The sequence below is a fragment of the Perissodus microlepis genome, chromosome 8, assembly GCF_051167445.1.
Source record: "Perissodus microlepis isolate ML-2025 ecotype Zambia chromosome 8, ASM5116744v1, whole genome shotgun sequence".
Taxonomy (NCBI): Eukaryota; Metazoa; Chordata; class Actinopteri; order Cichliformes; family Cichlidae; genus Perissodus; species Perissodus microlepis.
In genome coordinates, this window is record NC_140468.1 from 5,160,741 (window position 1) to 5,179,546 (window position 18,806).

At 45.1% G+C, this 18,806-nt stretch overlaps 2 protein-coding genes across 3 annotated transcripts in view; one reads left to right on the plus strand and one right to left on the minus strand.

The window, feature by feature from the left end:
* stx4 (syntaxin 4) lies at window positions 1-9,938 on the plus strand. The gene is made up of 10 exons (XM_084937135.1): window positions 1-193; window positions 544-633; window positions 2,962-3,061; window positions 3,224-3,298; window positions 3,378-3,448; window positions 3,778-3,886; window positions 4,992-5,065; window positions 5,378-5,515; window positions 5,596-5,706; window positions 8,617-9,938. Exons 1-10 carry the CDS (start codon window positions 164-166, stop codon window positions 8,695-8,697), a joined length of 879 nt encoding a protein of 292 aa, XP_084793261.1. The 5' UTR covers window positions 1-163; the 3' UTR covers window positions 8,698-9,938.
* Window positions 9,939-11,077: 1,139 nt separating this feature from the next.
* Window positions 11,078-18,806, minus strand: part of srcap (Snf2-related CREBBP activator protein) — a 37,008-nt gene continuing 29,279 nt past the window's right edge. For both annotated transcript variants that reach the window (XM_084937130.1, XM_084937129.1), the window contains 3 exons: window positions 17,865-18,041; window positions 17,667-17,750; window positions 11,078-17,491 (listed from right to left, as the gene is read on the minus strand). In XM_084937130.1, the coding sequence (XP_084793256.1) occupies window positions 12,638-17,491; window positions 17,667-17,750; window positions 17,865-18,041 (5,115 nt within the window). In that variant the 3' untranslated portion in view covers window positions 11,078-12,637. The remainder of the gene's footprint in view (window positions 17,492-17,666; window positions 17,751-17,864; window positions 18,042-18,806) is intronic.

Sequence of the window (18,806 nt, forward strand, 5' to 3'; positions counted from 1 at the left end):
TGAGTGTTGAGTAGGCCGCAGAAGAAGACGCGCTGCCGCTGGAGTTTACTAGTTGAATGACAGCGGCGGCGTGAACTTTGCGGATATTACGCTTTGGGAGCGGCTCGCTTTATTTCAGTGCAGCGTGTTTTACTTTTGATTTCTTCCCTTCGCTTTTGGAAAAATGAGGGACCGGACCAAAGAATTAGGAAATGTGAGTTTCAAAGTAAAGTGCTAACATTAGCTCTAGCTCCGCTAGCGTGGCTAAGTTAGCCCAGTTCACTACTTTACCCGAGTTAACCTAAGAGTCTCCAGGGACAACTTAGACGAGCAGAGGGAATCAAAAAGTGGTTAAGTGGGATTTTTTTGCAGATATTTCTCTTTATAAAAGTTGACTTTATTGATGTTTTACTTCCAACTTCCGTTTCAGTCCTTTCTCCTTAAAGGATAGGGCAGGCCGGGACAGGGCAGGGCTGCAGGGCTCATGATTCACATCCTCGGACAGCGAGAAAGCACTCACTGTTTTTCTTCTGTTTATGTTATTTAAAATCAATGTGACTTCAGACCGCAGAGGCTTCGGATGACGACGAGGAGGGCAAAGCGCTGATCAAATTTGGAGGCTCAGAGAAGGAAAATGAAACCTTTTTCAGAAAGGTGAGGCAGAAATATCACGCACTTCTCTCTGGAAAATCCCCCAAAATCAAATGATCTGCACTGTCCTCCTGTTACTCATTCACTTTGGTAGTTTGCACACACTTCTGAATTTTACATTTGTGCAAAAGAGAGACATAAATGCACTACAGAGGCTTAAATATCACAGACTGCTGCTGATGCGTTCTTAACCTGTTTTGTCAACAAATCGTAGTCTGCTAAATCCCAGTCTCCTTGTACCCGAACTGTCACGAGTAAGGAACCAGAGTTATTCACCTAATATCACAAAATGTGACTATTCTCTGCGCTGATCTTAGGCCTCTGTAGTAATGTGTTTGAATATCTTTTGGTTTTGATTTAAAATGGTTAGAAGAAACTTATCAATTTATGCATATCCACATTTTTGTCCTTGGAGTCTTATTCTTGGTATGGAAAACTCCCCCTAGAAAGTATTTTAAAGGTCCAAAAAGTGTGACTAATATGTCAGGAATGCCTTAGATATTCTCATATTTCAAGATTCAAGACGTTTACAAGCAAAACACAGTTTACAGGTTAATATAAATGCACAAAATTGCAAATGTACAATTATGAATAATTAAAGTTCAACAGTTCATCAGTGATCCAGCCTGATGGCCCGTGGATAGAAATTGGTTTGTTCTTTGTTTTTATTGGTCCAAAGCAAAAACATGGAAAGTATGAGGCCTGATCCACTTGACCTTCTTGCCACTATAAATTTTTAGAAAGACGTTTATGTTTGTGACACCGTTCACCTACAGGAGGAGAGAAGCTGGAGGATAAGGACCCAGGTTATCTGGGGAGAGGACACAAGGACGTAAGGGCAGGGAGCCATAGAGGCTAGACATCCAGTGTCAGGTTAAATAGATGTGGAGTCAGAGCAGTTTAAACTGTACTGCATAAATAAGTGGGTTAACGGTGCTGTATGCAAGTGTTTTATTTTTAAAAAATCAGTAGTTGTTCAACCAGCATGAATAGTCTATTTATAAGGCAGATTAATTGGTTAGTGAGCCATACTGAGCCTGAAGTCAGTTTCAACTGTCATGAAGGTGGCTTTTTACTTGGCTGGATCACTATGGTAACTTAGACTGAACACATGACCTAGTCTGCAGAAGGTTATGTTCAGTGTTTTGGTTAAAAATCATCTGGAAATGTGCTTTCACTGATTGAGAATATGTTGTAAGTGTGCTTATATTTTTCATGCTGAGGAAAGCTGAGCAGCAGTGTAAACAGGGTTTAATCATGGAAGCTCGCTCACTAAAGAACTTTTTTCTTTTTCCATCCATAAGTCAAAATTTGTAGCCGGCATCTTAAAATTTTGACTTTAATTTGGCCACAGACTGAAGTGGTTTCCACACCTTTGTCATCGAGCCACGGTCCATTGTTAGTCCTGAATTCACTGAATATTATGATGAATCAAGTTAAACATTTCACAGCTTTAACTTGCAGCTGTCGCGTCAAAAACCTTTGTTGCTTCGGCAGGAAATAAGAGGGCAAGTAGCAGCCAGGTGTTCCTAATCAAATGCGTAGGAAAGCTGCGTCATAACTTGTGACAAAACTGGAACCTCCTGGAACCTCCTTTTAACACTACGCCATAACCTTCCACATGTTGTGTGCTGCATCGACCCAGCATGTAGTTATATTTCTTAGGAGGTGCACGTCAGGTTACGGCGTAGGGTTAAGAGGGGATCTGGTTACGCTGCGGACTTAGTTCTTCTTACAGGACTGCAGAGAGTCCAGTGGAAACTTTCTTTTTTCATGTGATGGTATATTAATTTATGAATTCACAAAACAAACACTTTTCTGCAGCACTGCTTCTCTGAATTATTTGCTGCACCAGTAGTGCCTTGTTTTTGTGAGTGCAGTCAGAGCCTGAAGCAGAAAGCCTGTGTGATACCCGTTATTGTCTCTAATGGGGGACTTTAGGTGTTGTTGAGCCAGCTAACACAAAGAAACCTTACATATGTTGGCATTGCTTCATAGATATCAGAGGGAGCTGCACCCATTTTAGCTATAAGGACTGATAGAGGGAATAGGATGATATTTGCTTGATATATGAGTTAAATTGAGCTAACAAAATAGTTCTTTTGTTCCCTAATCAGAATCAGAAAGGGTTTTATTGCCAAATGTTGAGCAGGTTTACAACATTAGGAAATTGCTGCGGTGCTTAGTGCAAACATACTGTCATAAATAACGCTCAAATAGACATGAGAAAAAAAAAATAAGAATAAGAATTAAAAGTGCTAAGTAGATAGATATATACATGAGTGCAGGTGGTGATCAAGAAACCTAAAATTCTTTCCTTGTCATCGTCAGACCCAAGAAATTCACCAGGGGCTCCAGCAACTCAAAAGGATGGTGTCTGACCTCGAGAACAAACAGAAAACTGTGCTGGGCGAGGCGCTACCGAAGGAAGGTGCGTAAGCGAGTTTAAATGCTCGTCATATATAAGGTGTAGTGGTTCACCGAAAGTTGCAGACAGAAGCATGTTAGTAAACTGTCAGAGGAGAGGGGCGATCAGGTTGTCATATTCAAGGGTTTTGTTTGCTAAATTTACTGTTTTTGATCTTTTGCACAGATATGAAGAAAGAGCTCCAAACTCTTCGAGACGAGATCAAAACGCTGGCTGGTCAAATCCAGAGAAAGCTGAAGAGTGAGTGTCTTTGAGCTGCAGGGGGAAAAGATTTATTATTTTGTTCAGTGTGGCTTGACTTATGGCCATCTTTCCACAGGTATTGAGCCCAAGAAGGGAGAGGATGATGGGAAATACATATCCATAAATACTCGAATGCAGCGCACACAGGTAGCACCCGAGACTTTTTGTAATCAGCTAAAAACATAACGCCCCTCTCTTTCTATTTTCTCTGTAAACAGCATGCCATCGAGGTCATGTGACTGGCGTATGATCGGTTTTAATGAGCTTTATAGCCTTAAAGTGGAAATGAATGCTGTGCTGATAGTTTAGACTTCGGTTATTGATAACCATTTTAAAAGCAGCTAAATCGTAGGTATTATCTGTAATGGCCACTCATTGTGAAAATGACAGCTGGTTTGGGGGAAATTTTGAGGGAAATTACCACTACATTTGTTTTTTCACTCTGCTTCCTTTTTCGTTCGCTCTCCTTTTGCCAGCACGCTATCTTGTCCAAGGAGTTTGTGGAGCTCATGGGCCACTGTAACACCATCCAGGCTCAGTACAGGGACAGAAACGTTGAAAGAATACAGAGGCAGCTGAAAATCAGTGAGTAGCACGCAGCACCGAGGAGATATATCTGTCACCATGTCAGATTTTTGTGGTCTGTGGTCTCAGTTGGGGAAATCAGTTTTACCGATCACTTCCACACTACGGCAGGAGGTTTAAAGTCGGGTGACAACGCCGTGCCGTTTTCTTCTGTTAGTCACTTTCTGTTTTAAAATGACACAACATATGTTTAAAGGGGGTGAGATGGATACTAATGTGCAGTTGGCCTCTATTAGGGTAGCTTTGCATGATTCACATTTCAAAATAATCCTTTATTTTATTTTTTAATCTTGTACTGTACCAAAAGCCGTTTTAGCTCCTCCCCCTTTTTAAGCCAACTTTCTCCTAATTGGCTGCCCCTCAAACACAGAAGGGTTGGGTGGCCGGTGGGTGGGGTTTGTGACCATATTAGAAATATCCCCTCTCTGTAACGTCATACTGAGCCAAGACTAGAAAAACACAGTCTGAAGCCTGATCTTTTGGCTCACAGGGAGTACGTGTACATAAACTGACCACATTATTATACAACCTTTAAAACTGGACATGAATTAAAGGAAAAGCATAAGTTCACTTTAAAAGAATTCTGACACCATGCTGGTGCTTGAAGCTGATTTGACCAAAGATGAGTCAAAGGTGCTCGGCTAGCAGCTCTGCACAGCTTCATGTGTGGTCACGAATGACTAGAAAGCACTGCTGTAATTTCCTGTCATATCCTGCAGTGGTGGGCGTTCCTGTTAAACGAAACCATACAGTCAAATAATGAAGTCAGTTTAGGTACAAACTAAAAAGCTCAGGCCTTAAACTGCTCTAAAATGTTGATGTATGGATATTACAGTGACCTAAATGGACCTCTTATCTCGAAGCTCACCCACCCAGCTCCACCCGTCAGTCAGAAGAGGGTTGGCTAAAAGGGGAATGGCTGAAACGCCTTCAAGTTTAAGATAAAGAGATTATTTTGAACTGCTAATCATGCAAAGCTACTCTAGTAGAGTGTGAATAATGTTAATGGGAGCGCTGTAATCAGCTGTAGACGAGGACAAAACAATATCTTCACCGTTCTGCGCGTTCCTCTAAACACTCTGATTCGATTTTCTCCTGTCTTCAGCTGGCAGCAACGTGACAGATGAGCAGCTGGATGCGATGCTCGAGAGCGGGCAGACGGATGTTTTCACCCAAAATGTGAGTACGTGCGAAGTTAACAAAAAGGAAAGTGTGTTTCAACGTGAGAAACCACAACACAGACTTCCCTGCAGCAGATGCAGGTGTTCTGTGGCTGCAGGTTTAGTAACTTTCACACACCTCTCTAACTGCTCAAACAGGACTACAGATATGGTAAGAATATCCTGTGCAGCCCTTAGCTGTGCTGTAGTCTAACTCAAGTAGCTCGTGCGAAGAATCCTGCAGGTTTTGTGCTGCTGTTCATAGATGACCCCCTGAAAAGTTGTGCCTGGTTCTGCTGTCCACGATTTCCCTAATAAATATGGTGTCCAGATCCTGAGTGATACTAAAGCTACGAGGCAGGCTCTGAATGAGATCGAGTCCCGGCACGATGAGATCCTGAAGCTGGAGAGCAGCATCAGAGAGCTGCACGACATGTTCCAGTACCTCGCCATGGAGGTGGAGGCTCAGGTAACGCAGCGCCAATGAAGTCGGTGGAGCTGGTTCGGGCTGCGGATGGCGTGTGATTGTGATGTTTTTGTTCACCGCAGGGGGAGATGGTGGACAGGATTGAGAACAATATCAACAAGTCTTCAGACTACGTGGAGAAAGCAAAGGGCGAGCTGGATAAAGCGGTCACGTATCAGCATAGATCACGCAAGGTACGCACAGAGAAACCCGAATGACATCATGAAAAGGACAGTTTTTTAATCAGTCGATCTAAGCGTCACTTTTACTTTCATTACACTCACAGCAACAACGAAGCCAAGTTTTCTCGCAGCTCGATTACACACACAATCTAAACAAGGATACAAATCGATGCGAAGCCTCTTAGCCAAGAGACTTTTCCCACATTCACATTAAGGTGCTCGTTTCTGCAGGTTCTCACTTTTCTCTAAAATAAAAACACAAAGAGTAAACTTCAGGAGGATCAGTCTGTCCAGTTAGGAAGTAGAAACATTTATGATTTCAGCTGCTTTGGTGCAAATTACAGCAACAACTGGTAGAGAGGCAATAACAAGGGAACCGCCAAACAGGAAATGGTTTTACAGTGCGTGCTCTCTCCTTATCCCTCCTCTAGTTTTGTTTCGCTGCTACTGGCATGAAATAGTACCTGTACCCCTTTCAGCTCCTCCAGGGTCTCCACAGTGTGGAGGAGAGAGCAGGAGCTGGTCAGAGCCCTACATGTACACATGTCAGAATCAGACTCAGTGAGGGTGGCATGATGACCTGAAGTCCTTTAGTGGGACCTGTGATCAGAGGCCATCATCGGCGTGAAGCTGTTGTCATCTGTGAACAGAACACAGCAGCTTCACACTGGCAGAAATGAGAGTGTGGAGAGGCCTAACCAACTGTCATCAGGCATGATTGTTGGTTATTTCCATGCCGACATTCCCTGATGTTAATACATTGGAGAAAAAAAAGGATGAGAAATACTTATCTTCCAATTTAGAGGTCAGAGTTACACAGACGACACTCAGTGAAACTGTAAAATCTATGAAAATACTTCCTTAAGCTTGTTATTAAACAGTAATTCATTTAATGGTTATCATTAAATTTGGAAAACCAGAATGTGTTGATGAAGAGATGGAAACACGACTCGCTGTTTTCCTAATATCCTCTTAGTGCCTTTTTCTGTAAATATACCAGCTTTCCTAGTGTAAGCAGTTGTCCTAAAATCTCCTAAATTAAAAACTAAATCAGAAACAGCAGAGATGCATAACAATAAAAGGACACTTTGTGCTGCAGAGAGTCGTATCCTCTTTTGGTTTCATGGGTACTTTACAGGGAAAACGAGGAGAGGGCTCCGATCCTCGTTGTTTTTCTTCCTCCTCCGTGCTGTTATGAGAGAATAGCTCTGCCCTGTATTCACATGAGTGACGCAAGGTGAAACTTCCTGAAATGAGTTTCCTCATTATTCTGCTTTGGAAAATGCTGCCTTGCAGAGAAATGCTGTTTGGATCGCCACTAAAACTCGATCACTGTGCTAAACGTGCAGAGGAGCGGCCTCTGTGTGCTTAACGGCAGCACGCTCCAGAGTCGGAGAGTTTGTAAATATTGACACTGGAAACTGCTCTAATGGAGGAGAACAGCAAATAAATTAAGCTTCTCAAATATTGTGGTAATCCCATCTGTCTGGTTCTATCAGACTCGTTAAAAAGATTAAAAATCCTAGACTGTGTGATAAGTGAAGTGCTGCTTTCTTGGCCAGCAGGGGGCGACTCCTGTGAAGTGAGGATGTATGGAAAAAAAGCCTTTAATATATAACCTGAGCAAACACTTTCCTGATCAGTTTTTGCTCTGTTTGTAATTTTGCACATTAGGGTCTCATGTGAGACCCTAATGCATTTTTAAGCCTTCATAGCTCTTAACTACATGATAAGAGATGAGAGCCAAGCACCAGGACCCTTTTTTCCCCTTATAATTCATTGGACAAAATTTAAAGTGCTTTTTCGGTAAACTTTGAAGGGTCATATAACCATGTGGGACAGGTGTCTGGTCAAAACAAGCTACAGCATGTGAACGTCTCCTTTTTGATACCAGGCACATCTTCTAGCTGTATTTCGAATGCTGGGATGCTTTAACGCTCCTGAATGTTGCTTATGGTTATGAAATGGAGCGACTTTAGTGTTTACATGACACATCGCACTGATCAAACAGCTTCAGGTCAACTTTAAGCTCACAAATGAGACCCTCTGGATAAACAAGATCCAGATTTGTCCCACCGGGGCAGATGGCCGCCCCTCCCTGAGCCTGGTTCTGCTGCAGGGTTCTTCCTGTTAAAAAGGAAATTTTATTCCCACTGTCGCAAAGTGCTTGCTCAAAGGGGATGGTTTTATTATTAAATACTGATTATTATTATTTATTTATTTTTTAAAGTAAAAAGCACTTTAAGGAAACTGCCGATGTGATTTGGCGCTATGTAAATAAAATTAAATAGAAGTGACTAAATCTTGGCTCGAGGTTGAGCGCTTTGCAGGAAAACTGCTTTAATCTTGAACACATCATCCCATATAAAATCAGTGAGCATCTCCCACCTGACCCGATCACGATCAGCTGATTTTTATATACAGCAACTTTAGCTTGTTTATTGAAGCCATTCAAAAGTTGTGCAAGTTACAGCCCCGAAAAGACAATAGCTTGTCTTTGGGTGTTGACTCTTTGAATTAAATCCCCATCTGGTCAGACTTTATGGCACCAGCTAAGCTTCACAGCCTCATGATGATCAGTTGGGAAAGCTCTGCTTTTATGACGTGATTGGAAAAAGACGATGTGTGTTGCTCATGCACAAAAGAAAGAAAAGGAAACAAAAAACAAGGTTAACTTTACAAACCACGCCTTTGTTAGCTAGAAAACAAGCCTGGTATTACATGTTGGGTTAAAATGAGACCTCTCATATGCTGTAACTGATTATAAACAGCGATCTATCCCACAGAAAAAGGGGCCGCTGTACTTGTTTCTGTGTGTCAGAGACTATAAATTGGCCCCACTCTGAAACCATGATGGGGTGGGGGGATTGATTTTTTTTTTCCTGGAATGACTCTAACCTGTGTGCTTATCTCCCGCTGCAGAAAAAACTCTGGATTGGAATCTGTTTGGCCATCCTTCTCCTCATCATCATCATCGCCTTGGTCACCACCTTCTCATCCTAGCAACACCCTGTGGTGCAAGTTAGCAGAAGCACATTATGGATACCCCCAAATCCACACATTCATGCGTATACATCAGCTCACAGGATGTACAGCTGAGCAGAGTCAGTGGATTTCAGTTTGATTTTTTTTATTTTATTCCTCTAACCCTCCTGTCCGCCTAACGGTCCTACTCTCCACTTTTTCTGTTGCATGGAAGAGATGTGCTCTCTCGTTTAATCTCACAATCTGTGCTGCGCGCTCGATGCCGGCGCTGCACGTTTTCTGTCAGTTTCTGTTCTGCAAAAACAAACAGCGGGACTCACTGTGGACTGTTACACCAGTCGATCCTTCCCCTCCTGTGTTTAAAAAAAAAAAAAAAAAAAAAATAGAAAAAAAAGAGGAATTAAGTGACCTTGAGTGGGGCACAGAGCAGTATTGATCAAACACTGGCACTCGTCATACTGTACTCAGGAAAACTGTGTTGTAACGTTGATGCTTCTGGATGAATTGGAGACCTAAAGAACAATTTTATAATGTAGGCCTTTTGTAGTCTGATACAGGAAATAGACTAATATAATTGTACATAACCGATGTTGCTGGTGATGAGATTTATGCAGATGATTTTTAAAACTTCAAAGGTTTTTTTTTTCATACTGCGTACATGTAACAAGTGTAAATACAGATTTTTTTTTTGTGTGTATGTGTGTGTGAAATAACCCCTACCCTCCGCCTTTTCCTCCTCCTCACTTCTCTTCACATTTGCATAAGGTCTCTCAACACTACAGGTCCAACGCTTCCCCTTTCCTGCGTCCTTCCAGTTTGCATTTTTGACTCAAAACGTTGTGCAAGCGCCTGCTTAAACAACACACACGTCTTCAGAAATGGTGCCTTCTCCTTTGCAAATGTGACGTCGTGCATTAACAAAAAGGGATGGATGTATTTTAGACTTCAACGTGTTTTGTTCTGGGTTTTTTTCTCACTGTTTTGTCCCATTATGCAGTTTTTTTTTTTGCTAAATTTTGGAGTCAAAATACACCAAGGGGACAAATGACACCCATTTAAAAAAGAAAAAATGAACCAAAACTGAGAGGCGGCTTCTTGGTGACGCCTCGTTCAGAAGCAGAAAAGTTGCTGTGAAAAAGGCTGGCAGAGTGGGGAGTGACACTGCTACTGTGTAAAATTATGGCTGTTTAAATTTTGCATTGCTCATTTATTTTATTATACATTTGTTTTTAAAAATAAAATACCGCCATGTTCCATTATCCTCAGTCTGCCTTGTATCTTTTTAAGATTAGCAAGTCTTGAACTATCAGCTGGCCCTCTAAAGGAGCCTGGAAGCACCTCGGGATCCCCAGGAAGAACTGGAAAACGTTGCTGGGGAGGACAAAGTCTGGAATACCTGCCTAACCTGCATTTTTATGATCTATTTAATGCACAGGGTGTACAGTGGTTTGAAATAATGAAGAACACTGTACCTCACAGGAAAATGGAAAACATCCCTGAAAGCTTTAAAGTTGGCGAGCTTGCTGAACACTCAGCTGTGGGGTGTTTCCATCCTGATTGGTGGGAGGAAAAAAAATCAGTGGGCAGTTTTCATTAAAATAAGTCAGGGTCTCCTCCCTTCCTGTTTTGTTAGAGAGCAGCTGTTGGCTTTGTAGCCACAGGGACAAAAATGCAGGTTAACACAGACCAATTTTGTATTTTACCAAACATTTAATTTTTATGATTGAAAAAAGCTGATTTGAAACCAGACATGAGGTCAGTCGAATTGTGACACTGAAACTCTTTAGCTGATTTATATTCAAGAGCTAAAACTAGTGATTGAGCCAATAAACTCACTGCAAAAATGTTACAGATGAGGTCATGAATCAGGTGAGCCGAGGGCAGTTATATTGTCTAGTTAATTTTTATTCTATTTCGACTGTTTTAATTCAGTTTAGTTTTCATTGGTCTTAGTGTTATGAAAGTATGGAGGGCAAATGTCAGAGGCAAGATTTAGGAAAACAAGTAAAAGTATTACAATAAAAACAGAAGCGCTTCGTAAAAGCAGTTGATTCTCTGTTACAGATACAGAAGATGTTTCAGACCTGACAGTTTTTCATGGTTCAGGATTTAACCTCAGCTAAGTTGGTCTGTTGGCTTCAACTGTTTTTTCATGTCATGATATTTAGAAGCGAAGGCATTAAGATTACATCCATAAACAAACTAATAACCTCCTGGATGGCTTCTACACAGCAAACCATATTTGTCAGATAATCCATTAAGAGTTGGAGTTCGGTAAGTCGCACTAATAGAAGGTGAAGCTCAGCAACGGTTGCAGAGCTCCAGCTCTTCTTTCTTCTGTTGGTCAGACAGAAATAAATCTTCATTTGGAAAAAAAAAAAAAAAAAAAGAATTCAACTAATTTTTGGTCTTTTTATTCAACTGTAATTGCCATAATTTTCAAGTAAAACAATGTGGAATTACAAGGATCAAAGGAATGCAACAAAAAGAGACAGAAATCAAAGTAAGACCATCACCATAAACTACCCCCCCGCCCCCCCACCAGATATCATCTTTGCTCAAAAGTAAATCGACAATTTACAGTCATCTCAAACTGTACCAGTAATTTTATTCACATATTTTTTTTTATTTTGTCCAAGTATACTTTTTTCTTTTTTTTCTTTTTTTTTTTTTAACATGAACCAAAATCGATGATGTGAGAGAAAAACAAAGTTCAGGTGAAAAATGAAACATTAATTCAGTAGCACTGATGCTCGGGGTGTTTTTCCTTTCTTGTTTCATGTAAGGGGTGGATTTTTCCCCACATCATTTTTTGGATTAATTTGTTTTTTAATAACTGAATAAGAGAAATTTAACACCCCTGCTTCAGGTGCTTCACAAGGCAATCTGAGGTTCAAAACCATTTGGCCACAGAGGCACTCTTAAATTTAGTTCTCAACATTTACTTGGCTTTTTGTGACAAGTAATTTTTTTAAACTGCCTTTAGGACGTTTTGGGGGGATGAAAGCTGGATTTTGTGGTGTGACTAAAGGTAATACATTTTCCAAACTGGAGACAAACATCGTCAGGTACCAGGAACCAATTCATCAACTTCAGTTGATGAACAAACGCATCACAACACCACGGTGTACTGAAAAAAAGCCGAGGGCCACGTTATTAAAGATGTGCAAAAGAGAAATGCAAGGCTGGATTTTCGAATCCGATGAACAGAAAGTGACATGGAGAAAATAAAAAAAAATTAAAAATAAACAAAGAGGGGGAGAGGAGGGGCCAAACAAAAAGACGAGCTCCAGCATAGTGCAGCAAAGATCACATTGACAGATCTGTTCTCTTCCTAATAACCTGGAAGAAATAATAAAATATGCATAACTTATCAACTGACTACAGAGAAACAATAGTCAGGACAGAAAATCTCAAAACCAAACTTTCTAAAACCTTCAACTTACAATACAACCGCTCACTCGAGACTTTTAAATGTCACACAAATTACTTTTCATGGGTAACCCCAGCAGAGGGCGCCGTTTAACCCTGTCTTAACAGAGCATCTGAGTGTTCCAGTCTTTTAATGATTACAGTACATTATGTGAACTAACAACTTGCACCTTTTGTCCCACCCACGCCCCACCCCCTCCGAGTCCAAGTGGTGAGTTTTATCCACGGCATGTCCACATATCTGGACGCTCGACAGCGGCGCCGCCTGTTTACCGTCAGTCCAGCGTCCCTGAGCCTTCCCCCAGCGCTCAAAAGCAGAGCTGGCGCGCCCCGACTAGAAAGGGAGAGGGCCCGAGAGGCGGTGAGGTCCCTGGCTTGTGCAGCACTCAGTTTACTCTTGTTTTTCCTCAGAGTGCAGACAAAGCAGCAACCTTGGAGATCACGCCATGCTCTCGTATCACGCTCTGCCACACCCTCGCTTCTGTTTTTTTTTTGTTTTTTTTAATTCTCCCCTTTGGCACTCCAATCATGTCTTATTGTGACGCTGTTGGCTTGAGGAGGAGCGGGTGCTTGCGGCCGGTGACCGGGCCTGCACTGCAGCGAGTGCAGCAACACTCCGTAGCACCCTGTCCGGCGTTGACCCCTCGGTTCCCGAACTGCTGGTCACATCCTGCGAGAGCTTCTGGGACCTCCTGCTCTCCTTGCGACTCTCTCGCTGTTGTTTCTCCTTTTTGTCACGGCTCTTTGCCCGCTCAGGGCTGCGGTCCCTCTCCCGCTCGCTGCCGGAGGAAGTGGCACGGGAGCGGGAACCTCGGTGCTCCGTGTTCTGGGAGCTGAGGGTGCGCTGGCTGCTGTTGCTGCTGCTGCGGCTTCTGCTGCTGCGTCCGCCGCAGTCGCCCTCGCCATCGCTGCTCATGCTGCTGCAGGCGCTGTGGCCCCTTGATGACGATCGCGTCTCTCCCTCGCCTTCCTTGCCCCTCGAGGACTTCCTGCTCCCTCTCTCTTTCTCCTCTGGTTTAGGCCTCTTGTACTCCACCTCTAAGGGTGGAACCAGAGAGCCAGGGCACTGTCTGGTGGAGCGTGATGTAGATCGGCTCGCCTGATTGGGTGTTGAAGGTTTGCTGCTTTTGTTGTTGGTCACAGAGTTGCTCTGAGGAGAGGCTGGCACACTTTTACTTTTAGGCTTTTGGTTTTTGTCCGAAGGGGCAGTGGTGGAAGTCGCAGGAGCTTTAGGGGTGGAGTCTTTCCGAGGGGTGTGGCCTGGGGTGTCCACCCTGCCTTTCATAGCTAAAAGCTTGGCTGCTGCATTGAGTGCTGAGCACCTTTTCCCTAGAACCTCTGGCTCAGGAGGTAGCGAGGGGGTGCTGTTGGTCAGCGTTTTAGTGTCCTGTGGCGGCTGTGATCCCACAGACTTCCTGGTGATCCTAACAGAGGACGTATCGCTGCCCGACTCTCCTCCCGTGGACGCATTGGCGTTGTTTGACGCGTTTCTGTCCGAGCTGCGTGCTGGTTTGGCTCCCTTCCTGTCCTTGGTGCACTTTTCCTTCTCCTGATCTTGGAGCCTGCGTTTTGCTGAGCGAGTGAGCCGGTGCTCCTTCCTGCTGTTGCTGCTGTCAGAGTCGGAGGAGGAAGAGGAAGGAGACCTGGAGCGCCTCCTTCGAGAGGCAGTGGTGGGAAGGTCTGTCTCACTACCCCCTTCTATCTTCTCCTCCTCCTCACCTTGTTCCTCCTTGTCCTCCTTCCCTGCCTCTGATGTAGGATCCACTCGCCTCTTCTTGGTAGGATGTCTGTTCTCGTAGGTCCTCTTGTGGTGAGCATGGCGGGTGAGGGTGGAGGTAGAGCACCCAGACGATGGCGAAGAAGAGCGAGCAGACTCCTGGCTACTCTGGCGACTAAGTGACCTTTTCTGGATAGCAGGTTTTTGATCCTCAGTAGTTTTCTCTTCTTCCAGAGGGTTAGCTTCATCTTTCGGAATGGGGGTTGTGGTTTTTGTTTCTCGTCCCACTCCTTGGGGCCTTCCTGACTCTTTGGTCTCAGAGGAACTCTCCACCTTTCTTCTTTTAGGCTGAGACTGGCTAATGTCTGACTTTTTATCGTCGTCTTCCTTACTCATCGCAGCTTCAGCCTCCATTTCTGTCACCTCTTCTTGGTCGCTTTTAGAAGCTGACTCTTTCTCTGTTGATGGCTCTAAAGATGGTGCAACAAGGGGAGTGGATGAGGGAGCGGATATGGGAGCAGGTGTGGCTTCCTCGGTCTGAGATGGTGCAGGAACACTTGTGGATGAAGAAGTTTGTAGCTGAGAGGAAGTGACTGCAGAGGTTTGTGTAGTGGACACGGGTGGAGCTGTTTTGGTTGTGGATGCTGTGACTGTAGCTACTGAAGCAGGAGTGATGGTTGTGGTTGTTGACCCTAGGGAAGCAGACTTTTCTGGTGATGATGTAGCTATGGTGACAGACAGTGATGCTGATGTTGTAGCTGTTACCGGAGGTGTCTTGTCAGTCTTTTCTGCAGTTTTGGGAGGAGAAGAAGAAGAAGTGAGGACTTTGGAGGGCACTGCAGTTGAAGGTGTTGTTACTCCTTCTGCTGGGGGTGATGAAGCTGCTGAAGCCTTCTTTGCCTCTGCAGGTGTAGCAGCACTTGTGGATGGTGTAGTTGGAGGAGGCGTGCAGACTGGACTTGATGCTGAAGGCTTTTCGGGCTCTACATGTTCCTGAACCTCTGCAGTTGGTGATGCTTGTTCGGTCGGGCTTTTGTTAGCAGTCTCAATTGTCTTTGCTTTGACTGGAGGGGAAGGTGGAGCTGTATTACCAGAAGATGGTGCCACTGTTTTGACTGGTGGTGATGTAGAAGTCTTGTCAGACACGGTCTGGATTGAGTCTAACATACTGGTTTGTGCTGTTTTTACTGGAGCTGTCACAGTCGTAGCTGTAGCTGGAGGGGTCTGCTTGGGCGAAGGTGGAGCTGGGGAGGTCTGCTTGGGCGAAGGTGGAGCTGGGGGGGTCTGCTTGGGCGAAGGTGGAGCTGGGGAGGTCTGCTTGGGCGAAGGTGGAGCTGGGGAGGTTTGCTTGGGCGAAGGTGGAGCTGGGGAGGTCTGCCTGGGGGAAGGTGTAGCTACAGGGGCTTGTTTAGGTGAAGCTGTAGCTTGAAGGCTCTGCTTGGGTAAAGATGGAGCTGGGGAGGTCTGTTTGGGGAAGGCTGTAGTTGGAGGGGCCTGCTTGGGTGAAGCTGTAGCTACAGGGGCCTGCTTGGGTGAAGCTGTATCCACACTCGATACAGGATGACTGGAGGGTGTGGAGGCTAGAGAGGCTTGTGGCAAGTCCTTCACAAGAGAAGCAGTTGGAGGTGATGTCATTGCAGTGGTGACTTGTGGTGTAATACTAACTGTTACAGACACTGTGGTAGCAGCTGTTGTGAGTGTTGGGGTGGGGTCTTTAACAGCTTTGGAAGATGACGTAGTGGGTGGAGTGGAGTGTGTAATTGGTGTGGTTGTGGTGGTGGTTGCCTCCACAGCTGGTTGAACAGCAGCATCTGAAACTGTGGAAACCACAAGTGTTGGTTTAACACCTGGAGGAGGAGGTGAGACATCGCTGACAGGTGGTGACGGAGCTGTGTTGCTGACGGGGGTGGAGGTATACGTGGAAGAAGAGAGGACTGGTGCTGAGGCTGGACTTGGAGCTGGGGCTGAAGCAACCACTTGGGGAGAGGCAGTCTCAGAGATCAGTGAGGTCACCTGGGGTGCAGGTGAAGTGGGAAGTGAGACAGGTGTGGAAACTTCATCTGACTTTGTTGAGGAGGCTGGATTTGGAGGCGGGGCCAAAGCCTCAGTTTTAGTGTCTGTCTGATCAGCTTTGGTCGACTGTGAAGACTGAGTCATTTCAAAAATAGCAGCAGGAGGCGGGGTCTCTGAGATCGTCAGTTCTGTCCTGGAATCAGTTTTTGATAGATCAGAGTTCTGACTCTCATTAACGGTCTCTAGCGTGGTCGTTGAGTCCTTGCGGGGACGACCTCTCTTACGTTTAGGGGACAGTGGCGGGTTTCCTTCCTCAATTGCCGAGATGGGATGTGGGGATGTGGTCGATGCGTTGTCAAGTTCAGGTAGTCTTGTGGGAGTCTTAGGGGGCCGGCCCCTCTTTCTTTTCAAAGGTGGCATGAGAGAGTTCACGCTGGACTCCGCAGAAGAGGCGGAAGCAGCGTCTCTGCCTGGTGGGATGTCCGTTTTCTTGGACTGGTTCACTCCCCGCCCTCTCCCTAGATGCTGCTCTCCCATCTGGGCAGCCATACGAGATTCGGTTTCCAATCTGCGCCGCACGGGAAGATTCCTCAGCACTGGCATGTCAGGAGACAGATGAGGAGGGGAATATGGAGGATAGCCTCTGACAGGCTGAGGGTGCACAGGCGGACTTGGGGTAGCGTCTTGGTCCAGAGGGGATTTGGTAACAGTCTCTTTAGTTTTGCCGTCTGGGCTCGGTGATGCGTCCTCTTTGTTTGGCTCGTCAACAAATCCAGCACCGCTGTCCTCCGCCGTTGCCTCTTCTGAAGAGCAACCACCTCCTGTCCCACTTCCTCGCCGCCGCCTCTTTCGTGGCTCTTTCTCTTCCACCACTGTGACTAGCCGGCCCGGGAGCTTCCGCAGAACTTTGGCTGATGGTGAATCTTCAACCAGTCCCCGCAGCACTTCACCGTCAGCTGACTGCCGCTTGCGAGGCGACCGTGAGCTGGTGGAGGGAGGAGACATGGCGCAGTCTTTACTGTCATCATCCTTAGTCTGATGATCCGCCGGACAGCTGGATTCCAGCGATGACTCAGACGCCCTCCTCTCCTTCTCCACCTCCTCCCTCCCCGTTTTGGAGATTTTACTGTCCGTCTCCCCAGCACACTGCTGTTTCCCACCAGGGGGCGAGGCTGTAGGAGGGGAAGGCACTGGGCTGGGATGGGAGCGGTTTGGTTGAGTCCTGGTTTTGGCGTTCTGGTGATCTCTGGCGGGAGATGACGCTTTCGAAGATTTGGAGGAATCTTGAACCCGGGTGGATGATGACGTTTTGTGGTGGTCCGTGCGGGATGGGATCGTAGACACAGAACCTGTGTCTTTGGCAGCTCCTCGTCCTCTCAGACCTGAGCGGGATCTTTCAGGCACTTCTCTGGGAGTTGTGGGCTCAGGCTCAGTTTCAGGCGAGGCCCCACGGAGTCGGCCGCTAGTCCTTGTAGAGGTGGCAGTCTTGTCCTTGGGTTTACGACCACGGCGGGCTGGAGCTGGATGGGCGGGTTCGGCAGAAGTTGGTGTTGACAAAAAGTCGTCCTCGTCATCATCAGATGATGTGTGGAGCTTCAGGCCCTCCTCCTTTGCCTGGTCCAGACCCTTCCTGGCAGCCTCCACCTGTTCCTAAACACACAAGAGGAGAAGATTTTCTTTAAAGTTTTATCAAGTTAAAAATGTTTGACTTAAACCGAAATCAAATATTTTCTAGTTCTAGTTCCTGCTTTTCCCTTTATTGTCTAAATTACTTTCAAGTATTAATCACTAATTATTAAGCTGAAGTTGAAAGTTGTGATTTTACCTCAGCCTGCTTCAACTCCTCTTTGCACACATCTTCTAACGAAGCTTCCAGGAAGTTCATGGCGTAGCGTTCAATGGGAGTGAGCTAAAGACAAGCAGAGGAAAAGGTGCGTTTAAACAAACTGTAATTCAAAGATTCAGCAGAGCATTAATATTTTATTATATTATACATTTTTATAGCTGATGTGTTTTTACTCACCTGCTCCACCAGTGCGGCTATTTCCTGCTCGGCTTTAGAGAGCTCCTCCACTTCCTCCTGCTCCCCGCCGTCATCCAGCGGTATGTTTTCGTTGAACTCCGCCAGTTCGGCCACCTGCTCTGCTTTGGCCTGAGAGGCCGCCACTATGTCCTCCTCATCCTCGGCACGACACAGCGCCTGAAGCAAACAGATGGAGATAATCAGGTAAATGTCCACAAGCATGATAAATGTGGCAGGAGTAAAACTTTTTCCTGACTCTTGGATTATGTCTGCGTACAAGGTGTGAAATAAAGTTCAGGTTTTAAAAATCAAATAACTTAGCCTAGTCAAATTGGTCGAATCTTCGAAGTTATTCTATTGTATTCTTTTCAAACAGTGGTCCAGGTTAGTGAATGGAATTGGAGGAGGGGAGAAATAGCAGCTACAACACCCTGACCAGATGGAGGAGTTATTATAAATACCGTCTCCTGCAGAGTTGGAAAAGGATGAAACTATCCATAGAGTCCAGAAATGCTTTTGTACTGGTCTATAAACGGGTTTAGTCCTGCTGTAAATTTGAGCATTTTAACACCATCGCCATCCTCATATACATGTTTACATGAACATGGGGATGGCTTGCTTTCAAAGCCAGCCTCAGATGACTTCATTTTTAAGCCCTGGATGTCAGCAGAAATGATCTAAACTGTGGTGCGTCCCAGCACACGGCACAGTGCAAGAACATTTTTGAAAATGTGCAGCTTTGACACGCTGGAGGAGATCAAGAGTTCAAGTACAGCCAGGGTACAAGTAAAGGAGGAACACGACAGGAGTTCTCGTGTTAGATCAAGCGACAAAACTGGGAGCCATTAGGGATGGGAATCGAGAACCAGTTATTGAAGAAAACCAGTTGAATTACAGTTCTTGCACAATCAGCTGATTTCAGTTTGTGTGTCAGAGGAGGAA